The sequence below is a fragment of the Pongo abelii genome, chromosome 6, assembly GCF_028885655.2.
Source record: "Pongo abelii isolate AG06213 chromosome 6, NHGRI_mPonAbe1-v2.0_pri, whole genome shotgun sequence".
Lineage (NCBI taxonomy): Eukaryota > Metazoa > Chordata > Mammalia > Primates > Hominidae > Pongo > Pongo abelii.
Genome location: NC_071991.2, coordinates 91374566 through 91402122, shown reverse-complemented (window position 1 = coordinate 91402122; position 27557 = coordinate 91374566). Strand labels below are relative to the sequence as shown.

The 27557-nt window shown below is 33.3% G+C and overlaps 1 protein-coding gene across 2 annotated transcripts in view; it reads right to left on the bottom strand.

Moving 5' to 3' along the window:
- The window catches only part of SEMA3D (semaphorin 3D), a 192076-nt gene that overhangs the window by 103481 nt on the left and 61038 nt on the right, over positions 1-27557 (bottom strand). For both annotated transcript variants that reach the window (XM_024250396.3, XM_009243069.4), the window contains one exon: positions 21511-21701. In XM_024250396.3, the coding sequence (XP_024106164.1) occupies positions 21511-21661 (151 nt within the window). In that variant the 5' untranslated portion in view covers positions 21662-21701. The remainder of the gene's footprint in view (positions 1-21510; positions 21702-27557) is intronic.

Genomic DNA, 27557 nt, shown 5'->3' with positions numbered 1-27557 from the left:
CTACTTTATAATGGTTAAATGTTATTTCCCTTAGTTTCTAAGCTGGGTTTTATCTTAGTTTTTTACAAAGCAAAAGGCAGTATGCTGAAGAAGACATGATATTTGAAATCTCAAACGAGCATGACTTTACTGAACATAAATGTCTTACTAACATTTATGGATCATGCTTTCTGTACATTGGATAGAAGTCTGAAATTGATACTAATTATTTTTCTATTAAGCTAAATATAACTTTAATGATTTTTCCGACTAGAGACCCAATGGTGTAATATTTTTTAGCAGTTCCAAATGCAGGGATAATATCCAACAAATACGCCATACTGATTGTAAAGTAGAACTGAGAAGAATGGAACCAAGACAAAAGGTAAACAAATATAATCTAAAGCCTTAACAAGAAAATGCATTTCACACAAACCTTATTTCAATCAGGCAATTCTATGTCTTCCATGCAATTTCCGTTATTTAACAAGACTGAAATCAGCAAAATCAAAAGTATGTAAAAGCATTCCCAGGGGTTTATTTTGACCCAACTAGTAGAGTAAGTAGTTTATATAATCGAAATCCTTATTGTTTCAAGCGCCTATGAATAATATTCAATTATTTTGAACCATGCATTGCATTGTTAATTACAAAGTGAAATATTACTTCTCATAATGAGTAAGAGTATGAATTTTAGGTCCAGGCCACCAGGGCATTATCCTGTCTCCCAGCTCACTGGCTGTGTAATCTAGAATGAGTCACTTAACCTCTCTGTATCTCAGTTTCCTCATCTATAAAGTGAGGATAAAAACAGAAATGATGTGATAAGCCATGCTGGTGTGAGGAATAAACGAGTTAATGCATGCTCAGCATTATGAATAGCGTCTGGCACATAGTAAGGGCTATGTATCTATCAGTCATTATAATGATAATGATGTATTTTTAAAAGTCTATACAAAATGTATAAAAAGGAAATCGTAACATTTCCCAACTCACATAGTTCTCATGATGATTAAAGGAGGTAATTTATATAAAGTTCTTAGAACCATGCTTGTTAGATAGGAAAAGTCAATAAATATTGTTTTGAGTATGATTATTAAACTCTGCTTTGGGCCAAATAAGATATATTTAAAAAGCATATATCTTATCTTCCATTGAATCAGAATTAGTAAGATAAGAACATCTCTGCATTTTTTATGATAATGGAATAATATTAAAATGCTATTAAATCCACAAATATTTATAAACATTTAGTGTGTATTCAGTGTTGACTACGGGGTTAAGGTCGTGGGATTAGTGAGCCTTGTCTGCAAGGGGCTCACAGATCAGTGTGGAAACAGTTATGTGTATAAAACACAACATATGTGAAATAAATTCTAATAGAAGTATATATAAAATGTTAAACCTTTCAAGTAATTAATTATATATCGCCTTCTAAAAGGAGGTGATATTTGAGCACCTTGAAAGACAGATAGAATTTTGAGAGGAAACACATAAAGAAAAATTTGTTCCAGGCAGAATGAACACTAGGCTGTACAGGAGCACATGTTACTCCAGGTTGCACGTACATACTGCACTTCTAATATGTCTCCTACTCTGGAGTGTGACCTCTGTCAGGGCAAAGACCATGGTGTAATTATCTTAGAATTCCCAGCACCTAGCTCAGAGTCTGAGACAAATTCAGTGCTTAATAATTATTTGTAGGACTGAGGAAATGTGCTCTGCTGAAATATAGGGACTATGTTGGGTGGAAATAAGTGAGACGAGACATAAAGCCAGCATCTAGATGATTACAGCCTATGATGGCAGGTTGAAGATTTTGGTTATTATGTAGGTGATTGGAAGCTACTAAAATGTTTTATTCAGAAAAGTGGCAACAACTATAGCTGAGTGTTACAAAGATAAGTCTGGCTAAATTATTCAAGTGGATGAGAATGGGGAAAGGTGGGGTCAGGAAGACTATCCAGAGGTTCTGAAACATGGTGAGTCCCTGAATTTATGGCAATGAGAGGAGGAAGATGTTTAAGAGCTGTTTATGTCATTTTTTTGTCTTTACTTACACAGTGAGAAAAATAAATGTAAAGTTGATATAGCCACTTGCTTTATTTTCTTTCATCATAACCAATTCTGTGGGGTTTAGTTTCAAACCAACTTGACAAGAAAAAACAGCTGAAAAAATAGTGACTAACCTGGGGTATTATCATTTCCAAATGATTTAATATTGCCCTGTGACAATGCTAGCAGCAAAATGATTAAACATTCTTCAACAATTCATTGTAGCCAAATTAAATAATTAGATTTAGGCATTACATATTAAAATTTCTTAGGCTGACGCACACATTATGAAAAGACTTTGGGACAGGGATTGGAACAGGTTCCCTCTTTTCCAACCAGCTTATCTTTCTTGCATTTCTGCCAAACCAAGCAAAGTCATTTTTGTTTCCACAGGATTATCAACCAAAACAGAAAAAAAAATTGGTAATTTTAGAGCCTGTATCTTAACACATAAAGCTAAGACACTCAGTGGATTTCATAAATCAGAAATGGATACTGGCTCTGCTGGGTTCAAACTCATCAAAGTTGAAGACTAATAATTTGGCAATACACTTCAGAGCTTTTAAAAAAAAATTCTAAACTGGAAATTCTTGGGCATGTGATTTTTGAGATCGTCCATAGTTTTAAAGCTTTTTGGACAGGAACTTTGTTTTTTTATTTTTCCCCTTGGGTAAAAGGGTGAGTGTGTTGCTTCACACGTGCCATTGAGAGGAGGCCAGCTCTGTGCTTGGTTAAACAGCCCCACCCTTCCTCGGGATGTCAGCAGCACTTACCTCTAGGTCCTAAATGACTCCTTTGTTCTATCTCCCTAAACCTTTGACCTAATCCACCGTAATTCTTCTTTTTCACTGTTCATTTTAGCAGTGCATTCTCCTATTACCTTGTTCCCAGTTTCTAATCTTAATCACCCAGATGTTTAAATTCCCACTTTTGTTTTAGCAACACAGTTTTGGAAACATCTACCATCTCATTATTTCTAAAATTAATGAAGCAATGACACGATTTTTTATTTATCTACTTGCTTAAATATAGAAATCATTGCATATTACGGATTTTGATGGATGGATGACACAGAGAAGATGTTCTTGACCCATTAGGAGTAAACCACTGTGGGACAATGAAATGGTTCCGAGGATAGAATTTCATATAAACAACATAAAATTTTCACGTTTGTATGTATGTGTGCATTTTTTTGAAGAGTTTCTGCATTTGTCTTTATTAACACCTCTTGATATCTTACCAGAAGTCACAGGGAAAATTATATGTTTTCCACATGTAGTTAATAATCATATTTAAAATAATTTCTGATTGCTAGCACAAGAAAGTGAGTCACTACCCTCCCAAAATGTGACTTTTGCAGGCAATGACTGACTCATCTAAGAACACCAGGTATCTGCACATGCTGGAAAGACATTGATTACAAGTTTGACACACTCCTGTCCTCATGGAACTCACAGCCTAGTGGAGAGAAAATGTTCATCCACAACAAAAATGAAAATATACTTGTGACAAAGGACAACCATATAACATAGTAGACCATTAGGTATCCCTAATATTAAAATGGAAATATCTTTTTATCTATATTTCCTTTAGCAAGTCTAATAAAATGAATCTCCTAATTGATAGCCAGATGCTCCCCTATTTAAGGGGAAGGATAAGGATTAGGTAATCTCTGCTCTTATTTGAAATACTTTTGTTCTAAAAATAATTCTCTGTATCTCCCTTTTAGTGTCCCTTAATACAATCGTTCATTCAGCCTGGGGAAACATTTGACCCGATGGTCTATATTCTTCCTCTTCACCCCAGAAAGGAAGGGAGTGGTGAGTCATACTGAATCTAATAAATTTAGGATTAAGCAACACAGACTTCCTCAGTATTTGAGTGTTAAATGAACAAGATCCTATAACCTTGAAATCCTGCATTTATTGCCAGAGATCCCGAACTGGGTGGAGTTGTCAGTTTCTCTCACGAGAAGACTACGTAGATTAAAAAAAAAAAAAAAAGAAAAGAAAAAGGAAAAGAAAAGAGAAAAAATGTTTCCCACATCCTTTAAATAACATTTTATGAAAGACAGAAATTCATGGGGCTAAAAAGAAAATCAGCTTTGGAGAAGCTTAAGTTCCAATGTATTCCAATCTAAGGAGTAAAATTCCTTAGCAGAGAAACTTCACAACTAAAAATAGATCCAGATCAAAATACAGTCACCTTTCCCTGCCATCTCAGGATATTCAGCACAAATTATTGCCCTACCCACTTTTCTTTTTCCTTCAGGAAATAGCAGTTTTATCAGTAGGGCTCTTCTCATGTTTCTTTAGTATAGTCAGATCTCCAACGTATTCTCTACAAAGCTGTCTAAATAAAAACGTTTCTCTTCAAGCCTTTCAGCATCTTTTCTACTTCTGCCTTCCCCCTAAATTTAGCATTTCTCCTCTGATCTCTAAAGTTCCAGGGCTTTTTATGCTGAGTTAGTATCAGAGCATCATTTCTATGGAGTGCCTTCAAAGCTTCTTCCCATAACTTCCAGAAATACTACAGCTTTTTGTCCAAGGCAAGGCATGGATTCTCTCTTAGATTTAACATTGGGAAAATTAGCTCATCTTAACTTGGCATCAGCTGACCTCCAATATGTTTTCTGAGGCTTGAGATCATGTGAAAACATTCTGGTTATCAAGATAACTCATAATTTACCTCTACCAACACAAAAATACCTATGATTCTCTACTGTGTACATTTAGTCTCTAAAGCTAATTGTTCAAAGCATATAAAGAAAAAATATTAGTCATACCTAAAAGCCCTACAAAAGACTGCTTCAAAATTGCAGGTGTACATTATGTTATTATTATGCTCTCTTAGATATCATTATGCTATCCACACTAACCATTATGTCCTTGCAAATGCAAGTCCAAATCAGAAAGAACACAAACAAATCAAATTCTCTTGCTTTTCTGTGATGGAATGTTATAGATCATTCTGCTCATTAGGTCTTAGAACATTATCTGTATCAATAATAAAACAGATGATATCACATAGGGAAATATAAATCAGAAACAAATTAAGCTTATTATGTCATGGGGTCTGTGTTCTTGCCAAGACAGGTTGTGGAGTAGGAGTGTGGCAATTACACATGGTCACATTTGTATCACATCCATACTTTTAAATTACATTTTGTTCTTATTTGGCCAACTGTCAATAGTGGATGCTTTATATAATCCATCATTGTGAGATTTATCATTTATAGTTACGGAGTAAATTCATACTTTGAATAAGAATGAGTCCTTTTAAATTTTCAAAAGCCTTGCTGGGATCTTTTTTCCTATTGACCTGTAAAAAAGTTAGTGCTATAAATATCTAGTACATTTCCAGAAAAGCAATGTCATGATAGAATAAACTTCCTGGAAAAAAGTTGAGAGTATCATTCTGAGCATGACTGATACTACTTTGACAATTGCTTCATAGCTTCCTTCAAGTTACTCAGAATTTCTCTTTCTTCAAGCTTCGAAGAATGTTTAAAATTAAACACCATGTCACACATATTTGGTATTTGTTTCAATCGAGTATATAAATTTAATGTAGAAAACATTGGAAGGTCTTAACTTAATACAACATCTATTATTGACTCCAAATAATAGACAAATATGACAATATGACAAGACAGATAGATAATTCCTCAAACTAAGATCACTATAAATTAAGGAATAAAGCAAAAAGTTATGTGTGTAATATAAAACAGATAACATTATTTTATAACAATATAGTTTTATAAAATTAATTCTATTAAAGTCAAGTATGTGTATATCAAAAATAATGTTAAAAGGCATACGTGAAACTTCTCAATTGTGACAGTCACAGTTGAGATGTCTCATGCCATCTGTAGTAGTCTGTTCTCAAGCTGCTGTGAAGAAATACCCGAGTTTGGGCAATTTATAAAGAAAAACTGGTTTAATTAACTCACAGCTCCGTATGGCTGGGGAGGTCTCAGGAAACTTACAATCATGGTGGAAGCCACTTCTTCACAGGGCGGCAGGATGAAAAATGAGTGCAAGCAGGAGAAATGCCAGATGGTTATAAAACAATCAGACCTCATGAAAACTCACTCACTACGAGGAGAACAGCATGGGGGAAACTGCCCTCATGATTCAATTACCTCCCACCAGATCCCTCACAGGACACGTGGGGATTATGGGAACTACAATTCAAGGTAAGGTTTGGGTGGCAACACAGTCACACCATATCACCATTTGCATTTCCAAGCCTTTGAATGTGTCTTCTCTTTTTCTTGGAAGCTGTTCAAATCACACCCTCTCTCTTGCTATTATGAAATTTAAAATAATTTGCCAGAATATATATGTGTGTGTGTATGTATATGTAAAATTGATCATTGATCATTGCTCATACTGGGCACTCAGTGTGGCATTTTATCTAAAATTCAATTTTCATAGATTCAAGAAAATTTCAGTTTGGCTTTTCATCTAAAACAAATAAATGTCAATCATCTGTGAGACTTTTCTCCAGGTTTTCTCCAGATGAAAGTTCTTAATCACTTGCCCAAGGAGCATCATCTGGTAAAGGTGTGCAGAGAATTTGCATCAGAACTTGCACATACACTTTCAAGAGGGAAATTTAAAAATATCATCATGTAATATTGTTCTCTTCAATTTCAGGTACTATTCAGCAGGTATAAGCAATGAAAAAATGCTTTCCATTTATACATTATCTTCCTTAGTTTCTCTCCCATAAATTGTTAGTTCTCTGCTGATGACTTCAAAGTACACACCCACAACCCCATCATCTCTCCCAAGTGTTCCAGTTTAGAATTTGCCACAGCTTGCTACGTATTGTCAATTTTTCCTCCAATCATCTGATCTCATTGATTTTAATGACTTCAATGAAATGATCTAGTCCTCAGTCTCAACATTTCTGAATCACTTTTAGTTTTTCTTCCTTACTCTTCTTTCCTCCATTTATATAATCCATCACTTTAAGTCTGTTTAACCCCCCTCACACAACATCCAGCTAAATTTAAAGCCTTATAGAGTCTATCAAGCAAGTTTTCTATTCTCCCTTCTTCAATATATTTATTCCTACTGCCCACCATATCACTACTTCTCTAAATTACTGTAACAGGTTCATAAATTATCTTTTGCTATACCCGCTCTCCCACCAGTCTCTCCCACGTGAGGCTGCCTATTTCATTTTCCCCCAATCACAATTAAATTAGGTCAATTTCATGATGAAGATACTCCAATACCAACATATGCTTCATTGAATAAATTTTAAACTTCCTCCAATGCTCAAAGTTCAATTTCATATCCAAATTCTTCTAAATTATTTTAAAATTTTGGTTTTATTTATACTATGGCACTGGTCTTTTTGCAATGATTTTGTCTATTTATTTTGTCCCTTACAAACACTAGAAGCCCTTGAAGATAAGAATAATGTATAAATCATTTCTGTATTTCAACACCACCTCTTATACATAAGTCTAATAAAGCTTTACCTCACGATATTTTAAACTATTGATTTTTGTTTGCCTTGGTTTATCTACCTTCGATCTAAATCAGGATTTATTGCCATCTTATTAATAATTTAGAGAAGTTAATGTGCTATTTAGAGACCCAATTGTGATAATGCTTTGCAGTCACAAGGGGTTCCTTTTCTAATCTTCATATTCTCACATGAATCAGGGGGGTCCCTAGAACATTACTTTTCAGGATGTAACATGCATTCAAGGATTCTTGTTGAAATACAGATATTTTTGTTTACAAGTCACAGAGTATGTCTGAGATTCTGCATTTCAAACAAGCTTTCAGATTTTGCTGATACTACCACAGCTTGAACCACACCTGGAGTAGAAAGGTTTAAAATACACTGTGCCCCTGTTATTCTCAGCTTGCCTGCATTAAAGAGCTGAATTCCTTCATTCTTCCTCACACTAGAATTTCTCTCAAACCTTTACCTCATGGTGTGTGTTAATTTATGCATTGTGGCCAAAGTATTTTTTTCTGTTACAATTCTTTATTGGTCAAATTTGTACATCCCTAATTAGCTTATTCCTTAATTGCTAGAAGTGATCAATGACCTGTTTAGTTTAAACCAATGATATATAAGATTTTTCCCCTCAGCTTTTTTTTCATACAAAGAAGTGAAGTACAATAATTTATCATGCAGTTACTTGGAAAAAAAGGTGTCAAGATGAGGATGCATTGTAGACTTTCATTTCAAATGTCTTTGCTGTTATCTGTGGTAGCAAAAATTCTACCCAAGATGCTCAACTACAATTATATTCTTAAATACCTTAAATTTTCTTTATATATTCCTTCAATTAATTAAAAACATGTATGGTCTGTCTTTGAAATCTGTCACAACCTCCATTTTGTGGTTTGTAACATCTGAGGAACTTTCCCATTTATTATTTAATTTGATCCCCAAGAAGAACTTAATTTCCAGATGAGAAAACCTAGACTCAGAAAGACAATTATTCTAATGGTACATAGACTGTTCATGTCACAGAAAGAACTCAAACCAATCTTTATCTTCTAATTCTAAGCCCCATCACCCATTACAGCTATATTTTGTATTTTAATGTTTAGCATTACTCAGATAAACAAGATTCTTTTTCAAAAGGTCTCTACTTATATTTCCACTGAATATTCCGACAGGTTCACTTCTATTGCTTCTTCCACTTCACCACTCCATCGGTATTACTGAAGTATTTATCTTAATTTCCAAACTGTTTCTGGCTCACTGTGGCTTTAGTCAAATAAACCCCTTTATGACCATCTTTATAAATAAAAAAGACTTTAGTTCTAATTTATGCCTCTTTTGAATTAGTTGGATTAAAGCAGTATGTTTAAAGGATTATTACAAAAATGCAAACTGTATATTACTAGTTCTTAAGAAATCAGAGAAGTGTTTGTCAAATCTTCTGTTTAAAAAAGACCTAATGACATTATTTTTAAAACTGTCATTGAATTTATATTCATACACATGTACAGAAAAATCTCACTGTGAAAATTCCTTTAATAAGGCTCAAGAAATTAGAGCCAAATTTAGGGAAGTTGAATTATGAAATGAGCAGTTGCACATAAAAACTTTTGCTTCTCAATAGTTTATAGAATAGTAAACCAATTGCTTACAAAATCTATTCAAAAAGAGTTTTCTACCAAAAGATAGTTGACTGGATTTTATCCCAATAAAAATTGCCTTTAAACAAACTATGCCCTTTCTAAAATTATTTCCACATTTATGCAAAAACAAAGACACAATCCAAGGGCCTCAAGGCCGAGCTCTCTTTTACCCTGCTAAGAGTACATAGATAATCACTGTAGCCCTTAGTGATTTTTATGTATCTTCTTAATTCCAGGAAGGCTTCTTGTATGTTTGCATGGCAATAGTGCATCATATATTACCTTATATTGTTGTGTCACTTCCACCACTCTGTGAAGCTCCATAGACCAATAATGTTTAGAACAATGTTTCATATACAATGTTAAATGGATTTCAATTATTATCATATAAACGGGTTGCACACAGGTAAGTTGTCTTAATAATACAAACACTATTTTACTAAAAAACAGTGGGCTTAGATCCCAACATCAGTTTTTTAAATTATCTACTTATGTGACCCTAGCATTATTATTTAATCTTTCTGGATTTCTGTTTCCAAATCTTTACATATTAATCTCCTAAAGATATATAGTGCCTACAGCCTGTATCATATCATACTTAAACATTCCTCCTTGAAAACTTTTTTATGTTTAACCTAGCTTTCCTTCTATATAACAGTTGCAACTGATAATGAACGAGATGCATTTATTATGCAAAATAAGCCACTTTTATTAATACATGTTCTAAATGTACCCTGTTTTTAGGAAAAATAATCTCATCAATACTGTCTTCAATAAGGTGTAGGTTATCTGGCATGTCTCACGTATCACCAATTCTTCTTCTTCTAGATTATTTCAATTAAAATACAAATATGCTGTTATTTCTTGCATTAAAACAAGTCTCTTGATCTCTTTGCTTCTCCAGCTAATGCCTATGTCACAATTGTCAAAAATTTCCTTAAGAGAATTATCTATAGTCAATGTCTCCAGTCCCATGCTCTCAAGAATCCATCCTAATTGGGCTTTGGCTGGTACACTCAGACACTGCTTTTATCAAAGTCAACAGTGAGCTCTGTTAAATTTAATGTTACTTTTTAGTTGTCATCTCTCTAGACATATTAGCTGACTTTGACACCACTGATTATCTCTTTCCTTTTACTTTTTTCATTTAACAACTTCTATACTATAACTCCTAATTTTTCTCCTATATACCTGGGCATTCCTTTTCAGTTCACTTTGCAGTTAATTCTTCCTTTCTCTGATCTCCTGACTTGACAGTATACCAGAAGCCAATCTTTTGAATTCTGCTTCATCCCTTAATTATTTAACAGTCTTGTAGATTTAAAAATTTCTATATGTTAATGGCCAAACTCATATCTCCAATTGACATCTCCGTGAACTTCAGGGTTATATATGTACCCAAATGCCTTCTTGGCATCTCACTTAGGTGTCTAATACCCTTCTCAAACAAAATATGTCCACTTGATCTTCCCACAAAACGACTTCTTCCACAGTATTTCCCACTTTAATTAATGGTAGCTCCACCTGTAGACCACAACAAAACAAAACAAAACAAAACCACAAAAGCCATGGAGTCATCTTTGACTTCTCTCTCACTTTGTATTCAGCTCATCAGCAAATCATGTTGGCTCTATCTTTGTGTATCCACTCCTATCACTTTGTGCCACAGACCATTAAGTCTCACATGAATTATTACAATAGCCTCAAACTTGGCTCCCTATTTCTTGATCTCTTTCTTTCTGTGTTTCTCAACATAGAAATCAGAATGATTCTATTATTCTGAGAGTCAGATCACGTCAGACTGTGCTCAAAATTCTTCAGTGGATTCCCATAATACTCAGACTAAATGCCAGCAGTAGAAGATCTAATCCCTCCTCTCTCCTGTTAATTATCTGTTTAGTCAATTTTCTTCTTTCTCCCATCCCACTATTTGTTTAGCCATACCATCTTCTTTAGGATCCTTACACATGCCAGACACACTTTCACTCCAGGGCCTTTGCACTTGATGTTCTTTCTGCAAAAATATTCCTGATATCTGCATGACTAGCTTAAGCATTTGTGAAAATATTCTCTCAGTAAGCGCTTTCCTGACCACAATATTTGATTACTACATACCCACCACTACTGAGCTCCCTCTCTTGATTCATTTTTCTCCATAGTGCTGGTCACTTTCTATCTTGCTAAATAATTCACTGCTATATCATACTGAATCCAGACAAAATACATATTAATAGATGTATCAAAACAAATCAATACAAATCAAACAAGTTAGATGAGTTAATAACTGACATCTCTACTTGAGACATATGCTTAATTTTACAGCTAAATAATTCATAAATTACAGAAAAAGATATAGCCTTACTTATTCATTTTTTATAAAATTCTGATTAAACAAAGAACCATTCTATCAGATACATTAATCCCTAGTTATAAGATAGGCAAATACAAATTGAAAAAGGGAATTTTGAAGTTTTTCTTGTCAATGAATATACGTTTAAGAAATGTTGGAGGTGCAAAACATAATTACTGCTATTAGAAGTTATTGAAAATAGCTTGCTGCTAAAGAAATAATGGTAAAACTTTGTTATTTTTTATATCTTAATATTTATCCTCTTGAAAATGTAATGTTTTCCTCAAGGGCATGGCGAGTTGACAATAACATGGGCCCTGAACTAGACAAATGTAAGCACACATCTTGGTTGTGCTATTTAATAGCTTTTTGCTTTTGGGCAAGAGATTCAGGGTCTAAGCCTCAAGTATCTTATCTATAAAATGGGTATGAAAACAATGGGTATAAAAACAATGTTGTGAGACTTATACATGATAAAGTCTGAATAGGGTACCTGGGCCCAGTCATTCTCTGGCTTTATAGTCTTGATAGCACTTAGCACTATCTGAAATGATATTCACCTGTTTGTTTGCTTCTTCACTGTTTGTCTCCCTAACTGAAAAATAAGTTCAAATGAGACAGTGATTTTTATCTAAAACAATGCCTGATAAATAATGATTCCTTATTACATATTTGTAGAATGGGTGAATATATGGTAAATATTAAATGAGTTACTTTTCTTGCTGGTGACTTATACCTATCTCATCTTCTGGAGTTTTCCAAACAAATAACATTACAGACACCAGTGATTCCTGAGTATAAATATCCCCAACACATTCAAAGTCCTTAGTGATGATGGCGAGATAGAAAATACTTACATTATTGTGCAATTCAAGAAGATCATCTCTCAAAAATTATTTTTACAATTGCAGCGTAAACTGTAGAAGTCACTATGAGAAGCCCAATTTATAGGACAATATTTACAGTAATAATCATATAATATGAAACCTGGAAATATAGAACATTCTGACCTCCGTGATTCCTTACTTACTATTCAAGAAAAAAATTTGGTAGTCATAAATATGCAAGAATTCGCAACGTGAACTGAAGGGAAATTTCTTTGCACAACAATAGAAGCAAACAACCAAGCTCCTATGGATTCAGATGTTCTAAGTTAAGTCTTCATTAAAGAGTATTATTTGGATAAAGTGGTTATTACAACTCTATTGTTGTTTAAGATATACTTTAAGAAATTCCTCAATAGGCTGGGCTCAGTGGTTCACACCTGTAATCCCAGTACTTTGGGAGGCCGAGGTGGGCAGATCACAAGATCAAGAGATGGAGACCATCCTGGCCAACATGGTAAAACGCCATCTCTACTAAAAATACAAAAATTAGCTGGGCTTGGTGGCGCACGCCAGTAGTCCCAGCTATTCGGGAGGCTGAGGCAGGAGAATCGCTTGAACCCAGGAGGTGGAGGTTGCAGTGAGACGAGATTGTGCCACTGCACTCCAGTCTGGTGACAGAGTGATATTCTGTCTCAAAAAAGAAAGAAAAAAAGAAAAAAAAAGAAAGAAAGAGAAAAAAGGAAAGAAATCCCTTCATATTATCTTGCAGCTATTCCAAGTAGCTAACTACTACCAGAGATACTGCCTGCATCTTTGGTTTACACTGAGTAGGTATGAATTATGGAAAGCAAAGAAAACAAAGCTAATTTTATGCCCATAAAAGTTAATTATTTTTAAAACCAAAATTATTTTTTTTTTATTTTGGCTGATTATTTTTAACCTCACATTCTACCAGTGTGTTAGTGCCCAAGAATAACCTTTCAGACTCTCAAAACTATCTAAGCAAAGGATAGTGCCAGCGGATCTCAAGTCAATAAGTTGTCATGACAGATAAAATGAAAATGTCAAGGGAATGTTGTGATTCTTACCTCAGAAGCAGGAACATGGTATATAAGCAATTTACCCCACCATAACACAAAATTAATGGTAATTTTTGTGTCATAGCTTTTTAAAATTCAGGAAAAGACAACTTTTAAAAGGTGGTATGTCAGGATTTGAGCTACTTTACTTCTAAAGTGCTTGATTTTATAAAGAAGAGGTAGATAGGAAAACTTGAAATTTTTGGAAGTGAATGGGAAATATATGCTTTATAGTGTTGAACAACTGTTATTTCCAAAATGAAGACTCTGCATTCTTTAAAATGGTTCAGCATTCCTTAAAATGGTGTGCTGTGAGCAGCAAAGGATTATCAATAATTCTCTTAACAAAGGTGACTACTCTATTATTAGCATACAACCTAGAAATGACTGACTAATAGTAGCCCTGGGGAGCTGGTAGGGAAGTATGGTTGTGTGCTGAGGGTGTGTTGGAAGATATCTAGGATTTCTATCCTGCATTCAGTCTCTGCTTCTGATTACCAGCCTTTGACGTGTAGACAACCTAAAACATCTGAAAAAATTATAAATTTGAAATGAATACTGAATATAAGAAGCATCAAAAGCATACAGCTTTTTGCATTTAATCCAAGAAAAACATATCAATTCCCCTTATATATAAGAATAAGGGCTGAGATGAATGAAAAGTTAGAGAAAGAGAATAAAACAAGATTTTTAATCCTTATAGAGTTGGCTCTAAGGCCAAAAACATACATTAATACAAGCTGTTATTTTCAGATGATAATTGATACACTTGATTTGATATTAAGAATCACTTTTCTATGAAATTTTGATTACAAAGACAATTTATCACAATCGACTTTTAAAAAATAAGTTTAGCAAAGGGCGTAAAATCCTACAAAAATCAAATAATCTTTTTGGCTACCCAGTGATCTTAAAGAGTACATGTAATCTTCTTCAACTTCATTTAATGTTTACAATTGAAAATCACATAATCAGTTTTGGTCAAATATCAGCATGACGCTTCTGTAAATTTATTCACTGTTACAGGTAAGTGCCTCAGGAAAGAAATACTTATGTCTACAGTGAGAGAGACAGGACTAGCATCCTAGGCTCTAAGTAGCCTGGGGTTGACTCAGGAGTTGAGCCATGAATTAAATTTGTGATCCTGGCAAATTGCTCAATCTCTCAGTACCTCAGTATCCTCATACATAGGAAAGGGGTGATAATACTCATCTCACAATGAGGTAATGAGATAATTCACACACAGTCCTTATGCCAATGTTTTGCTCATTACGAATCTTCAGTGAATATTATCAGTTATTAAAATTTATTTGCAAGTGTGATGTTTGCCTTACCCACGTTTGTCAATGCAGTGTTTCTGTGATATTCACTGTATTAAAGAAACCGGCGTTTCCCCTTTTATGTCTTCAATTCCTTTAGTTCAAACTTTCCATATCTTTTTTTATTCTTTGGGTTTTAATATTTGTTTTCTATTCTTTTTCTTTTTAAGGCAATATTATACATAGTCAAATGGACAGACCTTACATGTGCAATTTAATGAGTTGTGACAAATCTGTACATTTAGGCATTCAACATCCTTATCAGGATAGAAAACACTTCTATACTCCCAGAAAATTTCCTCTCATGCCCCTCTCAGTCAATCCTCTCTGCCCCCAACAACAAAGGCAACTGTTATCATATTTTTAAACCATTGATTAGTTTTGCCTGTTCAAGAACTTCAAATGAATGGTAAGTGCATGTTTAATTGTATATGAAACTACCAAAAAAAATTTCCAACTTAACTCTTGCATTAGCAATGTTTGCAAGTTCAAATTGTTCCACAGATTCACAAATATTTGATATAGTCAGTGTTTCATGTTTTTAGCTATTCCAACAGATATATAGGAGTATTTCATTGTAATATTAATTTGTATTTACCCAATGACTCATGAGGTCCAGCATTTTTAAGTGTTTATTGGCCATGTATATGTTTGTGAAGTGTCTGAATAAGTACTTTACCCTATATAAACTTGTTTTTTATTATCAATTTGTTTCAGAGACAGAGATATATAAAACAATTTATATATGTATATATGCATATATACATATATACATATATGTATTTATATACATATATACATATATGTATTTATATACATATATACATATATGTATTTATATACATATATACATATATGTATTTATATACATATATACATATATGTATTTATATACATATATACATATATGTATTTATATACATATATACATATATGTATTTATATACATATATACATATATGTATTTATATACATATATACATATATGTATTTATATACATATATACATATATGTATTTATATACATATATACATATATGTATTTATATACATATATACATATATGTATTTATATACATATATGTATTTATATACATATATGTATTTATATACATATATACATATATGTATTTATATACATATATACATATATGTATTTATATACATATATACATATATGTATTTATATACATATATACATATATGTATTTATATACATATATACATATATGTATTTATATACATATATACATATATGTATTTATATACATATATACATAAATGCATATACATATATACATAAATGCATATATACATATATAAATACATATATGTATATACCTATATAAATTGTATATACAATTGCATATATACACAATTGTATACATATACAATTTATATATGTATATATTTATATATACATTTATATAAATATATACATATACAAATTATATATGTACATATTTGCATATGCATATACATATATAAATACATATATATACACCTATATAAATTGTTTTATATAGGTGTATATATGTATGTATGTATTCTGGATTCAAATCTTTGCTCAGATATGTTTTGTGAATATTTTGTAGCTTGCCTATTCCTCTTAGTGATGTCTTTGGTAAACAGAATTTTGTTTCACTTTTGCTCATATCTAGTTTAAAAAGTATTTATGGTTATTATTTTTGTGTCCTAAGACAGTTTTGCTTACTCTGAGGTTCCAAAGATATTATTCCATGTTATATTCTAGAAGCTTTAGTATTTGAGCTTTGACTTTTTGGTCTATGATCCATCTTGAATCATTTTCTGTGTATGGTATAGAGTGAAGATTGAGGTTCATTTTTTTCCATGTTGATATCAACTTGTTCCTGCACCATTTACTTTCCCCACTGATTTGCATAGGTGACTTTTATAAAAAGTAAAAGATTGTATAAAAGTTAGTTGTGGCTGTTTGTGTTTTACAATGATATACACAATACCTCCCATGCCACAGTTCCTTACATATGTGACTTTGACACTACTATCATTGAGAAATACAGTCTTTGTGCTCTCCTTTTAAAATTGAGTAAGGCTTTCTCACATTGCAACCAATAGAATACTCTGGAACCAATACCATGTAACTTCTGAAACTAGGTATAAAAAGGCAATGAAACTTCCTCTTTGTTTGTTTAAATATACGCACTTGAGGCCCTGAGCAAGCCCAAACTACCCAAGTGAAAAGACTCCCTTGGAGAAACCTGAGGATACATGAAGGAAGAGATGCCAGCCGGATCCTTACTGCTACAACTGCAGCCATCATCTGATTACAACTCCATTAAAGAGTACAAACCAGAACCACCCAGCTAAGCCTTTCCAAATCTTGACCCAGAGAAACTGAGGGATATAGTAATTGTTTTATTAAGGGAATTAGTTTCATGATGGCTTGTTATACAGCAATAGTTATCCAAATTACATTTTGGTTTTAGAAATGGGCACTGCCATAATAAAACCTAAAACCTGTGGCTTTAAAGATTATCTTTTGGCCAGGTAAGGTGGCTCACTCCTATAAGCCCAGCATTTTGGGAGGCTGAGGCAGGCAGATTGCTTGAGCCCAGGAGACAAGCCTGGGCAACATGGTGAAACTCCATCTCTACAAAAAATACAAAAATTAGCTGTGCCTGTTGGCTCATGCTTGTAGTCCCAGCTACTCAGGAGGCTGAGGTGGGAGGATTACTTGAGCTTAGGAGGCCGAGGCTGCAGTGATCCAAGATCTTGCCACTGTACTCCAGCGTGGGAGACAGAGCAAGAGTATCTATCTGTGTATGTATGTATGTATGTATGTATATATGTATCTATCTATCTATCTACCATATATATAGATACTATATATAGATACATATAGATAATACATATAGATATATATAGATATAAAAATATATCTTTTTGTAGATAGATATAGATATAAATATATATATCTTTTTAAAACAATGGAGCTTGTAAGAATTTAAAGATATAATCCCATGATAGTCACACAAAGAGCATAAGGAATACAAAAGAACTTTGCAGATATGGCTCCGGTTTAATGGAATATCTTATAAATTGACATGTAAAAACTCAAGTGTTCTTTTTATTGGATGATCCCTATTTCTCTATCTTCAGGTTTACTGAATGTTGTTCTGCTATCTCCAATCTTTAATTCATGTGATAAGTTTTTAATTTCAGATATAATTTTCATTACTGGAGTTTTCATTTAGTTTTGTTAATACATTTCACTTATCTATTGAGATTCCATATCTGCTTATTCCTTTTGATATCGTTTTCTTTTAAATTCTTGAGCATATTTATAATAGCTATTTTAAAATCTTTGTCTGCTAATGTGAACATCTGCATCACTTCAATTTGCCTTCCATTAACTGCGTGCTTTCCTTGTTATTAAATTTTCCTGTTTTTTTGTATGTCTAGTAATTTTTTATTGTATCTGGACATTATGGATATTAAATTGTTGAGAATATGGTTGATTTGGGTTTTCTTATTTTAAAAATTGTTGAGATTTTTTTTTCTGGCAGATATTGAGTTTACTGGAAGATCATTTCAATCCTTTTGAGACTTAGTTTGTTTTTTGAGGCAGGACTAGAGTATCCCTTACAGTAGGAATAGAACAGCTGAGCTCTTATAATGTGATCCTTGTAAATTTGTTTAAGTTCCTTATAGATGCTTTATATTAGATCTTTGTCAGGTGCATAGTTTGCAACAATTTTCTCTGATTCTGTAGGTTGTCTGTTGATTCAAGCCTGTTTACTCACTGTCAACTGTTGACAGTTTCTTTTGCTGTTCAGATGCTCCTTAGTTTAATGAGATCCAATTTGTCAATTTGGCTTGCTTTTGGCAGCTTCATGATGAACTCTTTGCCCGTGTGCTGAATGGTATTGCTTAGGTTGTCTTTCAGGATTTTTATAGTTTTAAATAAACAACACCACTAAAAAGTGGGCAAAGGACATGAACAGACACTTTTCAAGAGAACACATACATGCGGGCAACAATCATGTGAAAAAAAAACTCAACATCATTGATCATTATAGAAATACAAATCAAAACCACAACAAGATACCATCTCACACTATTCAGTCAGAATGGCTATTATATAAAAAGTCAAAAATAACAGATGCTGGCAAGGTTGTGGAGAAAACGGAATGCTTATACACTGTTTGTGGGAGTGTAAATTAGTTTAACCATTGTGGAAGACAGTGTGGCAATTTCTCAAAGATCTAAAGACAGAAATACCATTAGAACCTGCAATCCCATTACTGGGTATATACCCCCAAAATATAAATCTTTCTATTATAAAGACACATGCATTTGCATGTTCATTGCAGCACTATTCACATTAGCAAAGACATGGAATCAACCTAAATGCCCATCAATGATAGACTGGATAAAGAAAATGTGGTACATACATACCCTGGAATACTATGCAGCCATAAAAAAGAACGAGATCATGTTCTTTGCAGGGACATGGATAGAACTGGAGGCCATTATCCTTAACCAACTAATGGAGGAAAAAAATATACTGCATATTCTCACTTATAAGTGGGAACTAACCAATGACAATACGTGGACACCTAGAGGGGAATAATACACCCTGAGGACTATCAGAGCATGGAGGTAGGGAGGAGGGAGAGGATCAGGAATCAGGAAAAATAACTAATGGGTACAAGTTTTGTTACATGTTTGATGAAATAATCTGCACAACAAACCTCCATGACACAACTTGCCTACGTAACAAACCTGGGCATGCACCCTTGAACTTAAAATAAAAATTAAAAAACAAAATGACCCTTGCAGCATGTCACCTGAGTGCCCCAGGTTTTGGTAAACTTTTAAAATTCTGGGTGGGCAGAACTGCTATATCATTCAGCACTCCTTGACCTCCAATATTTCAGCTCAATATCTTGGCTCAGCTCACAAATTCCCCGTTTGCCCCAAACCCTTTCCGAGTCACACCATTAAGTGAATTTTTTTCTTTTTTTTTTTTAGAGACAGAGTCTTGCATACAATGATGCAGTCCTAGCTCACTGCAGTCAAACTCCTGGGCTCAAGCAATCCTCTCGCTTCAGCCTCTTGAGTAGCTGGGATTATAGGCATGTACCACTGGTGGTTTCTTTCGTTCATCTTTGCTGCCTATTGCTCAATATCTAAAAATAGTTGCTTCATGTAGTTTATCTAGTTGAATAGTTGTTTATGGAAGAAGGTATAATTCAGTACTATTTATACTGGCATGGTTAAAAGCCTTGATTTTGTTTTTAATTTATAGCCTAAACCTTACCATAACTGTTAATGTTCACTTGAAACTAAGATAATTTTAGGGGAATGACAGAAAATTGAATATATCTATGATTAAGAAATGGAAGACATTCAAATACAGGTTTTAGTTATCGATTATGGCCAGGCGAGATGGCTCACGCCTGTAATCCTAGCACTTTGGGAGGCTGAGGTGGGCAGATCACTTGAGGTCAGGGGTTTGAGACCAGCCTGGCCAACATGGTGAAACCCCATCTCTATTAAAAATACAAAAATTAACCAAGCGTGGTGGTGGGCACCTGTAATCCCAGCTACTCGGGAGACTGAGGAGGGAGAGTCGCTTGAACCCAGGAGGCAGAGGTTGCAGTGAGCCGAGATCATGCCCTGCCCACCAGCCTGGGCAACAGAATGAGACTTCATCTCAAAAAAAAAAAAGGTTTAAATTATTGATTAAATAAGACATCAATAAATTATATTTCATAATGTGATCAATTTTTCCAGATAAAAACATCCTAGATTACCAAAAAATATACTTCCAATTTAAATGAGTTTGATACATATAAATACATAAGAACTCAAAAATACATAAATTATTGTTTAACTCTTTAATACATGACCTATATTCTGTACAAATACCAACATACAAAATTTGTAATGGATATAATGTGCTAATTCAACTTACTCTTAGATTTGACATCCAATTTGCTTTTATTATTGGTATTTCATTTGTCTATAAAATGTCATCTTAAAGATATCAGAGGATATTCAAATTGCCAGCATAATTTTTGCCTATCACATTGAGAATAAAGAAGTTTTATTCTCCCTACATCCCTTTTATTTCTTGAGGTATTAATGAAGCCCAGAGTACATCAAAAAGGAAAACTAAAAACTATCTGGGCGTGAAACTGGACACAGACACACACAAAGATGACCAACCATAATTCATATAACTTTGCTTTTATATCAAACATTTAAAAACAACTAGCTTAGCAGATTTCATTTCTTAGAAAATTGTTTCATCTTTTTTATATTTAAACCTTTCACATTGTCTTTTTCTATTACCAAATACGTATATAGTTGACAACTTGAAGCTATCCTGCTGTCTTAAATTCTTTTTGAAGATACCTTACTGTGTTTTAAAAAAAATCCCCTCTAACTAGGAATAAACTAGTAAGAGTTATGTGAAATTTGTTAACATTTTTCTATTTTTAGGAATTTATTTCTTTTAACACCAAACTGTTTACCACTTGCAGATCAAATTGATTATTATAAATACTGGGCTGAAAAGGGTACTTGAATAACTTTAGCATCTTTTTCCTAACAAAAAATGAGTAATTGAGCTTCATGTTGTATAATTCTATTTTTATGAACTGATGTCAACATAATAAACATTTCACAGAAGTCAATATGCTTCTCTAAAAAGAAAAAATATAGCAATCAAAAAAGACATTTAAAAATCTTAATAAACAATTTAGAAAATATGTATATATTTACCTTTGTAGGTTAGCTTGAGTCTTGGAATATTTTGCTTCAAAGTGCCAGTGACTGGAAGAAACAACATGGTCATGCTTAGCATCATCAAAGCAGGAAAAAGGTGAAAATCTTGGCTTCTGGCCTTAAGTCTCTCATCTTTATTAGCATTCATGATGAAAACAATGTTCTCTTTCAAACGGTGTTAATTTAATCTAAAAAAGAGTAAAAAAGAAAACTATTAAGGTATCAGCAAACTGACACAGGAACAGAAAACCAAATACCATATCATCTCACTCATAAGTGGGAGTTGAACAATGAGAACACATGGACACAGGGAGGGAGACATCACACACCAGGGCCTGTTGGGGGCTGGGGGGCTGGGGGAGGGAGAGTATTAGGAGAAATACCTAATGTAGATGACAGGTTGATGGGTGCAGCAAACCACCATGGCACGTGTACACCTATGTAAGAAACTGCACGTTTTGCACATGTATCCCAGAACTTTAAGTACAAAAAAAAAAAAAACTATTAAGATAGCAATTGGTAGATTTTCCTCAACTTACTAAATTATAATGTTCTGAATGTACATAGATTTTTAAAAATAATTTCTCCATCGCTCTTGTTTTACTCTTATAGAAATGAATCAGAACTGGGGAATAAAATTAAGGACTGGCTTTGCTCAGATGTAGAAATAAATGCACCACAAGAATTTAAACTATTTTGTTATTTAACATTTTTTCCTTGACTAAAGTTGCTTTGTGTTTTGTTTAAGCAAATATCTGAAGAACCAACTTTTTTCGAAACTTGAATTATTTGATCAGATGAGACCACTCTCATTGGTAGAAGCCTATACGTGCCCCACATCATCCCCAAATGAAAAGATCCACCAACTAAAACAGACAAAAGCTGTCATTTTGAGACAAGTTCTCTTGTTTCTGAGTTTAGAGACATCTAAAAATTCCACTTAAATGTGAGAAACTAAATTTAATTATGTCAGGGCCCCAGTATAGGTGTTAGGCCTGGAACAATGCGATCTTACCTGAAACCTATATTATTCCACACAGGGAAGTAATGAATAGAAAAACAAATTCTAAAATATAAGGGTTTATAAGAAGGAGGAGGTGGTAATTAACAAGGTTGCCATAAAATAGGCTAACTTGGCTGTTTTCCATAAGATGTAGAGTAAATCAAAACATGTATTCCAAACTAAGCCTGGTAACAAAAATTACAAATCATATTTATTGAGCATTTATATGTACCCAATACTTTTTTAAAAGTGCTTTACATAGATTAAATGATTTAATTTAAAAATAGCCATTAAGGGTGGGTAATTATTTATCTCACTTCACCGATGAAACAAAATTGAGGTACAGAGTTAAATAGTTCTTCCAGGGGTACACGGCAAGTAAGAGATGGATCAAATCAACATATGATCAGGACTTTAGCTAGAGTCTGCTTTCTTCACACCTAAGTCTTTGGGTGCTTTGCATTATGGTAGAATCTAGTGATCTTCAGCTCCTGCTAGAGTCTTCAACTTCTCTTCCATGTTAATTAACTTACTGCTGTTACTAGGAAATAGGCCACAGAACCAATAATTTCTTTGATGATAGATTTCTTGGTGATAGCTTTGATCATAATAAAAAAAGCATTAGACTTTAAGTAATTTTCTAATTAGTTAACATTCAAAATAAATATTTTATGCCTATATTGTTTAGTTTTAAGAGAAGGCTTAATAAGGGTTGAATTTTTCTTAAGTGAGATCAGCTCTTCAATGTATTAAAATGTCTCCCAGACTTTGAATATCAAGATTTCAGTTACCTTAAATCTCAGAAGTTAAGTCAAGTCTTGGGAAGTAAAATAAAATCAAATTTTGATGTGTATTATGTTTATACATGATAAATATTTAAGGATAGACTTCAAATTTTATGCTGCATTTCTTCATGAAATGTTAAACGTGAGTGCTTAATAAGTTGTTTCATCAATCATTACATTTCATTACATTCAAAGATACCTATAAGTAATACTAAATTATTCTTTGTATATAATCTGTCAACATTTAATTCTTCTTTTAGAAAGTTACTACATATGCAAATAATCAAGTTGGTTTAGATTCTCTTTCAATCATGTTGTATTAAATATAACAAATATTGCAAATTTTATTCACATTTAATTGACATTTCCTGAACATTTCACCTAAATTAAATAAAATTTGAGAGACAACAGGAATGTCTTTCTGACCAAAAAGACCTACACCATCAGCAGCCCTTTATGAAAATTTTAGTTTTAAAAACCTCAATTATGCTAATTTTAATATTTAACACTAATAAAGCCTTTTTAAAAAAATAAAATAAAGTCCTAAAACTTATATTATTTAACGGCCAGTAGGAACACATTAATGCTATTGCCACAAAACTGTCACTTTAACTGATCTACAGAAAAAAATTTATCAGATTAGATTTGAATATATGAGTTTTGAATCATTCAATCTCAATGCATTCTTGCAACTTGTTAGTTTTAAAAGTTAGTTTTAACTTGTTAGTTAGAATAACAGTATTCTTTGACTTACAGATTCTCCTTAAAAACTTTCTGCTGTTATACAAATTCCAATACAAGTTTTAAATATGCATATATTTATATGTTAATAAAGATATATTTATATAACTTGCGATGATATTTGAATATCTAACATATATCCACTTATATATATTCTTATCAGCCATTGGCATCATATCTAATCACTGACCATTTATAAGGTGAGGAAATGAATAAGATTATTTTTCTGAAGGGAATGGTTGATTATACACAATAAACTACCATAAAATAAATTTAAAATGGAGACATTTATGATATGCTATGCCAGATAACTCAAAGGAGTATCATATAGGCTTAAACAAGAGAAGTATACTTTCATGGAGGACAGAGAAAAGAGACTGGAAAAGCAAACAGAGACAGTTTCAGAAAACAGTGAAACCTTGTTAAGGACTCCTGAATAGCAAGGCAGGTTGCATGATAGACTTGGTTATATGGCTATGAAAGGGAAGAGAATGTGGCATAATTCAGTGGCATAGAACAGAAGGACACCAAAGAGAATCTTGGGCTAACCCTTAAATTTGGCTCTTGCATATTCTGGTACCTAATACATTAGGACTCAAAACAATGCATATGGTAACTTCGTACTGCCTTTTGGTATTGATCAAGTGTGCTGTTCCACCCACATTCATCAGTGCTTCTCCAATCCCATTATCCTGTTCCTTCCATTATTTCTTGTATTCACATTATTAGCAAAGCACTGATATCTGATTGCAGCAGACTCACAGCCATGGCATACAAACATGTATTCTCCCTCCTACCCATACCCTCTAAAAAAAGTGAAAGGTAAAATGAATGCAGAGACTGAGTATATTAAATTTCTCATTACACTTTTTTTTTTGAGCTTCTGGACATGTGAAATACCTTTTATGACATGTAACAATGCGTGTAATGTGAATGTATGTTTATATACATAGGCAAAAAAGAGGGAACTTTCCATATGTGCATTTTATTAGCAATAATGACCTCAGTGCAGGACATTTCCTGGGAATTAATGACTAGCTGGGGTTAATGGCCCTTGGCTATGCATTGAGATATCTACTCCTCCAACTGGTCATTAATCGCTAAGACATGCCCTGTGCCTCTAACATCGTAAGTTAAGAAGATTGATGTTTTGGTTTTCAATGAACAGTAGTAACACTGTTCCTTGTAACCAAACTCATTAATATTGTTAAATAAGTTAAAAATCAAAGCCCTGCTTTCCTTACTACTAAGACATTCTGAGAAGTGCCCATGTGTGCTGAACCTGTACTTGGAGGAACAAAATAAAGTAAAAATGGTGAAACTGCTGGAACTTAAAATAAAAGCCTTTATATATTTTTCTACTATAAAACACTCAAGACCTACAATCTACTGGTCCTGATTCTTTGTTTTTATTCCCAACAATCCTATAAATTCAATAGTTAATCTTTTAATTGAGACAATTTATGGGTTAAATGTCTTGCCAACAACCACCTCCCTACTCTATTGATATTTTGCTGTCTTCGTGTGTGTGTGTGTGTGTGTGTGTTGTGTGCACATGTCTGTGTGTTGTGCATCTGGGATGAATTATGGAGAGAAGTAGGTGTGATTTAACCAAAAGTGGGTGGATTTAGTGAAATGCGTAGGTTATACTGCATGCTACTGTCTGTAACAAGCTTGACCTGGAGCCAATTAACTGCATATAATCTATTCCAGATGCTCCCTGATAGAAACAGCACTCTTGGGAATCTTCAGATGTGGAGCCAATAGGGAGTTTTCTGATTATGAGAGACTTTTACACACTGTTCCACTAAATCAGAGATCCAAATGCATAATCTAACCTCAAGAAGGCCTTGTGCCATTTCCCTAAGGAACACAAAGAGTCCAGAACTTACTAGATGGATGGTAAAATTTATTTGGGGAGCAAGAGATATGAAATTTTACATGTGAACTTCATTGATTTGCTTTATTTATTCATATGCATTTGTTCCAAAAGTCATTAAGCCAGGATCAGGTATTATTAGTGTGAAAAAATAGCTTCTATGCACGGAACAATGATTAAAATATGTAAGTTTTCTTGCATGAAAATCTAGAACACTTAGATTTAGGATTCCTTCTCAAGTGTGTGTGTGTGTGTGTGTGTGTGTGTGTGTGCATGTGTGTGTAGGTTGGGGAAGGGAAGGAAAGAACCCCTGATATTTTAATTTTATAAAGAGCTCTTTGTTCTTTATACTTTAGTGGTACATATAAGGTCACTTGAGAATGTTTTTTACCCAATTCAGAAAGCACAAGGAAATATGCCTATGTCAGTATAAAAAGCAATATCCGTATTAACTCACTTTTGCCAAATTGCTGCTCGTATTTTGAGCTATTGTTTGATTAGATGGTTTTCCTGTAGGGTGCACATGACTGATCAATTATTGGTAACATTACTTCCTGGCATGGCTGTGGACAGCACAACAAAAAGGGATTATAGAAAAAAACTCGAAAGCCAAAGAGGTAACATAGGCAAACACAGAGAAGCTTTATGTTACAGGGGACTATTATATATTCCATTGATCAAATGCAATAATATCAAAGTAGGATTCAAGTGGTATGTGAAAAGGTCCACAGGAATAGAGCTTGGAATGCTAGAACTTTCACATAAATTTATCCTATCCTTTCCAAGTTTCCTTCTGTGTATTTTCTAACAGGCATATAAAATATCCTACTACTTTAGTAAGATAGCAAGTATTTGTTGAAAGACTAATTGTTCATTAATGGACTTCATTGTCTTCAGATGCCATGAATTCTCCATCAATTGATATATTCTAAAGGAGTCTGGAAGGCCATCTGACTCCTCAGAGATCAGGAAGAGTCTTATATTTGATTAAATGCTAATCTACTTCCAAACCTCTTTATGATGGCCAATGATATTTCTCCACACACCAAACAAATTACGATTATCATCAGAAATTAGTTGTAGAGCTGAGCTAAGCTAGTTGTCAGTAAATATAAATTACAGTACCTACATTTTTTATTTTGTAGTGGTTTAAACATTATGTTTGTATTTCTAAAATACGCTGAGAGTATATTGTTTTATAATCCCTGTTCAACAAAGCAGCACTGTTAACATTTTACTTGGGTTTGCATGCCTTATAGCCATGTACTAAGAGCCAAATAAAATTCTGTAAGATCTTACCTCTAATGAATTCAACAGAAAATAATACAATTGTGAGATTTTAGAATATATGTATGTAATCTCTTAGGTTTAAGCCTTGTGGGTTTCATTTTTTCCTGACCATAACAGTAACAACAAAATAATGTTTAAGTTGTAAAGAGGTCCCAAAGAAATAAAGTGCCTCCAAGGTCTAAACTGTTGAAGTTAACACATTTATAAAAATGTAATAAAATATTACCGTGAATGACATTATTGATATTCATTTTCCTCATCCTAAATCTCACATCAATTTGCTCTTGAAAGCAGCAATTGATACTTATCAATTTGAAGGGTCAGAGAAAGTACTAACAACATCATC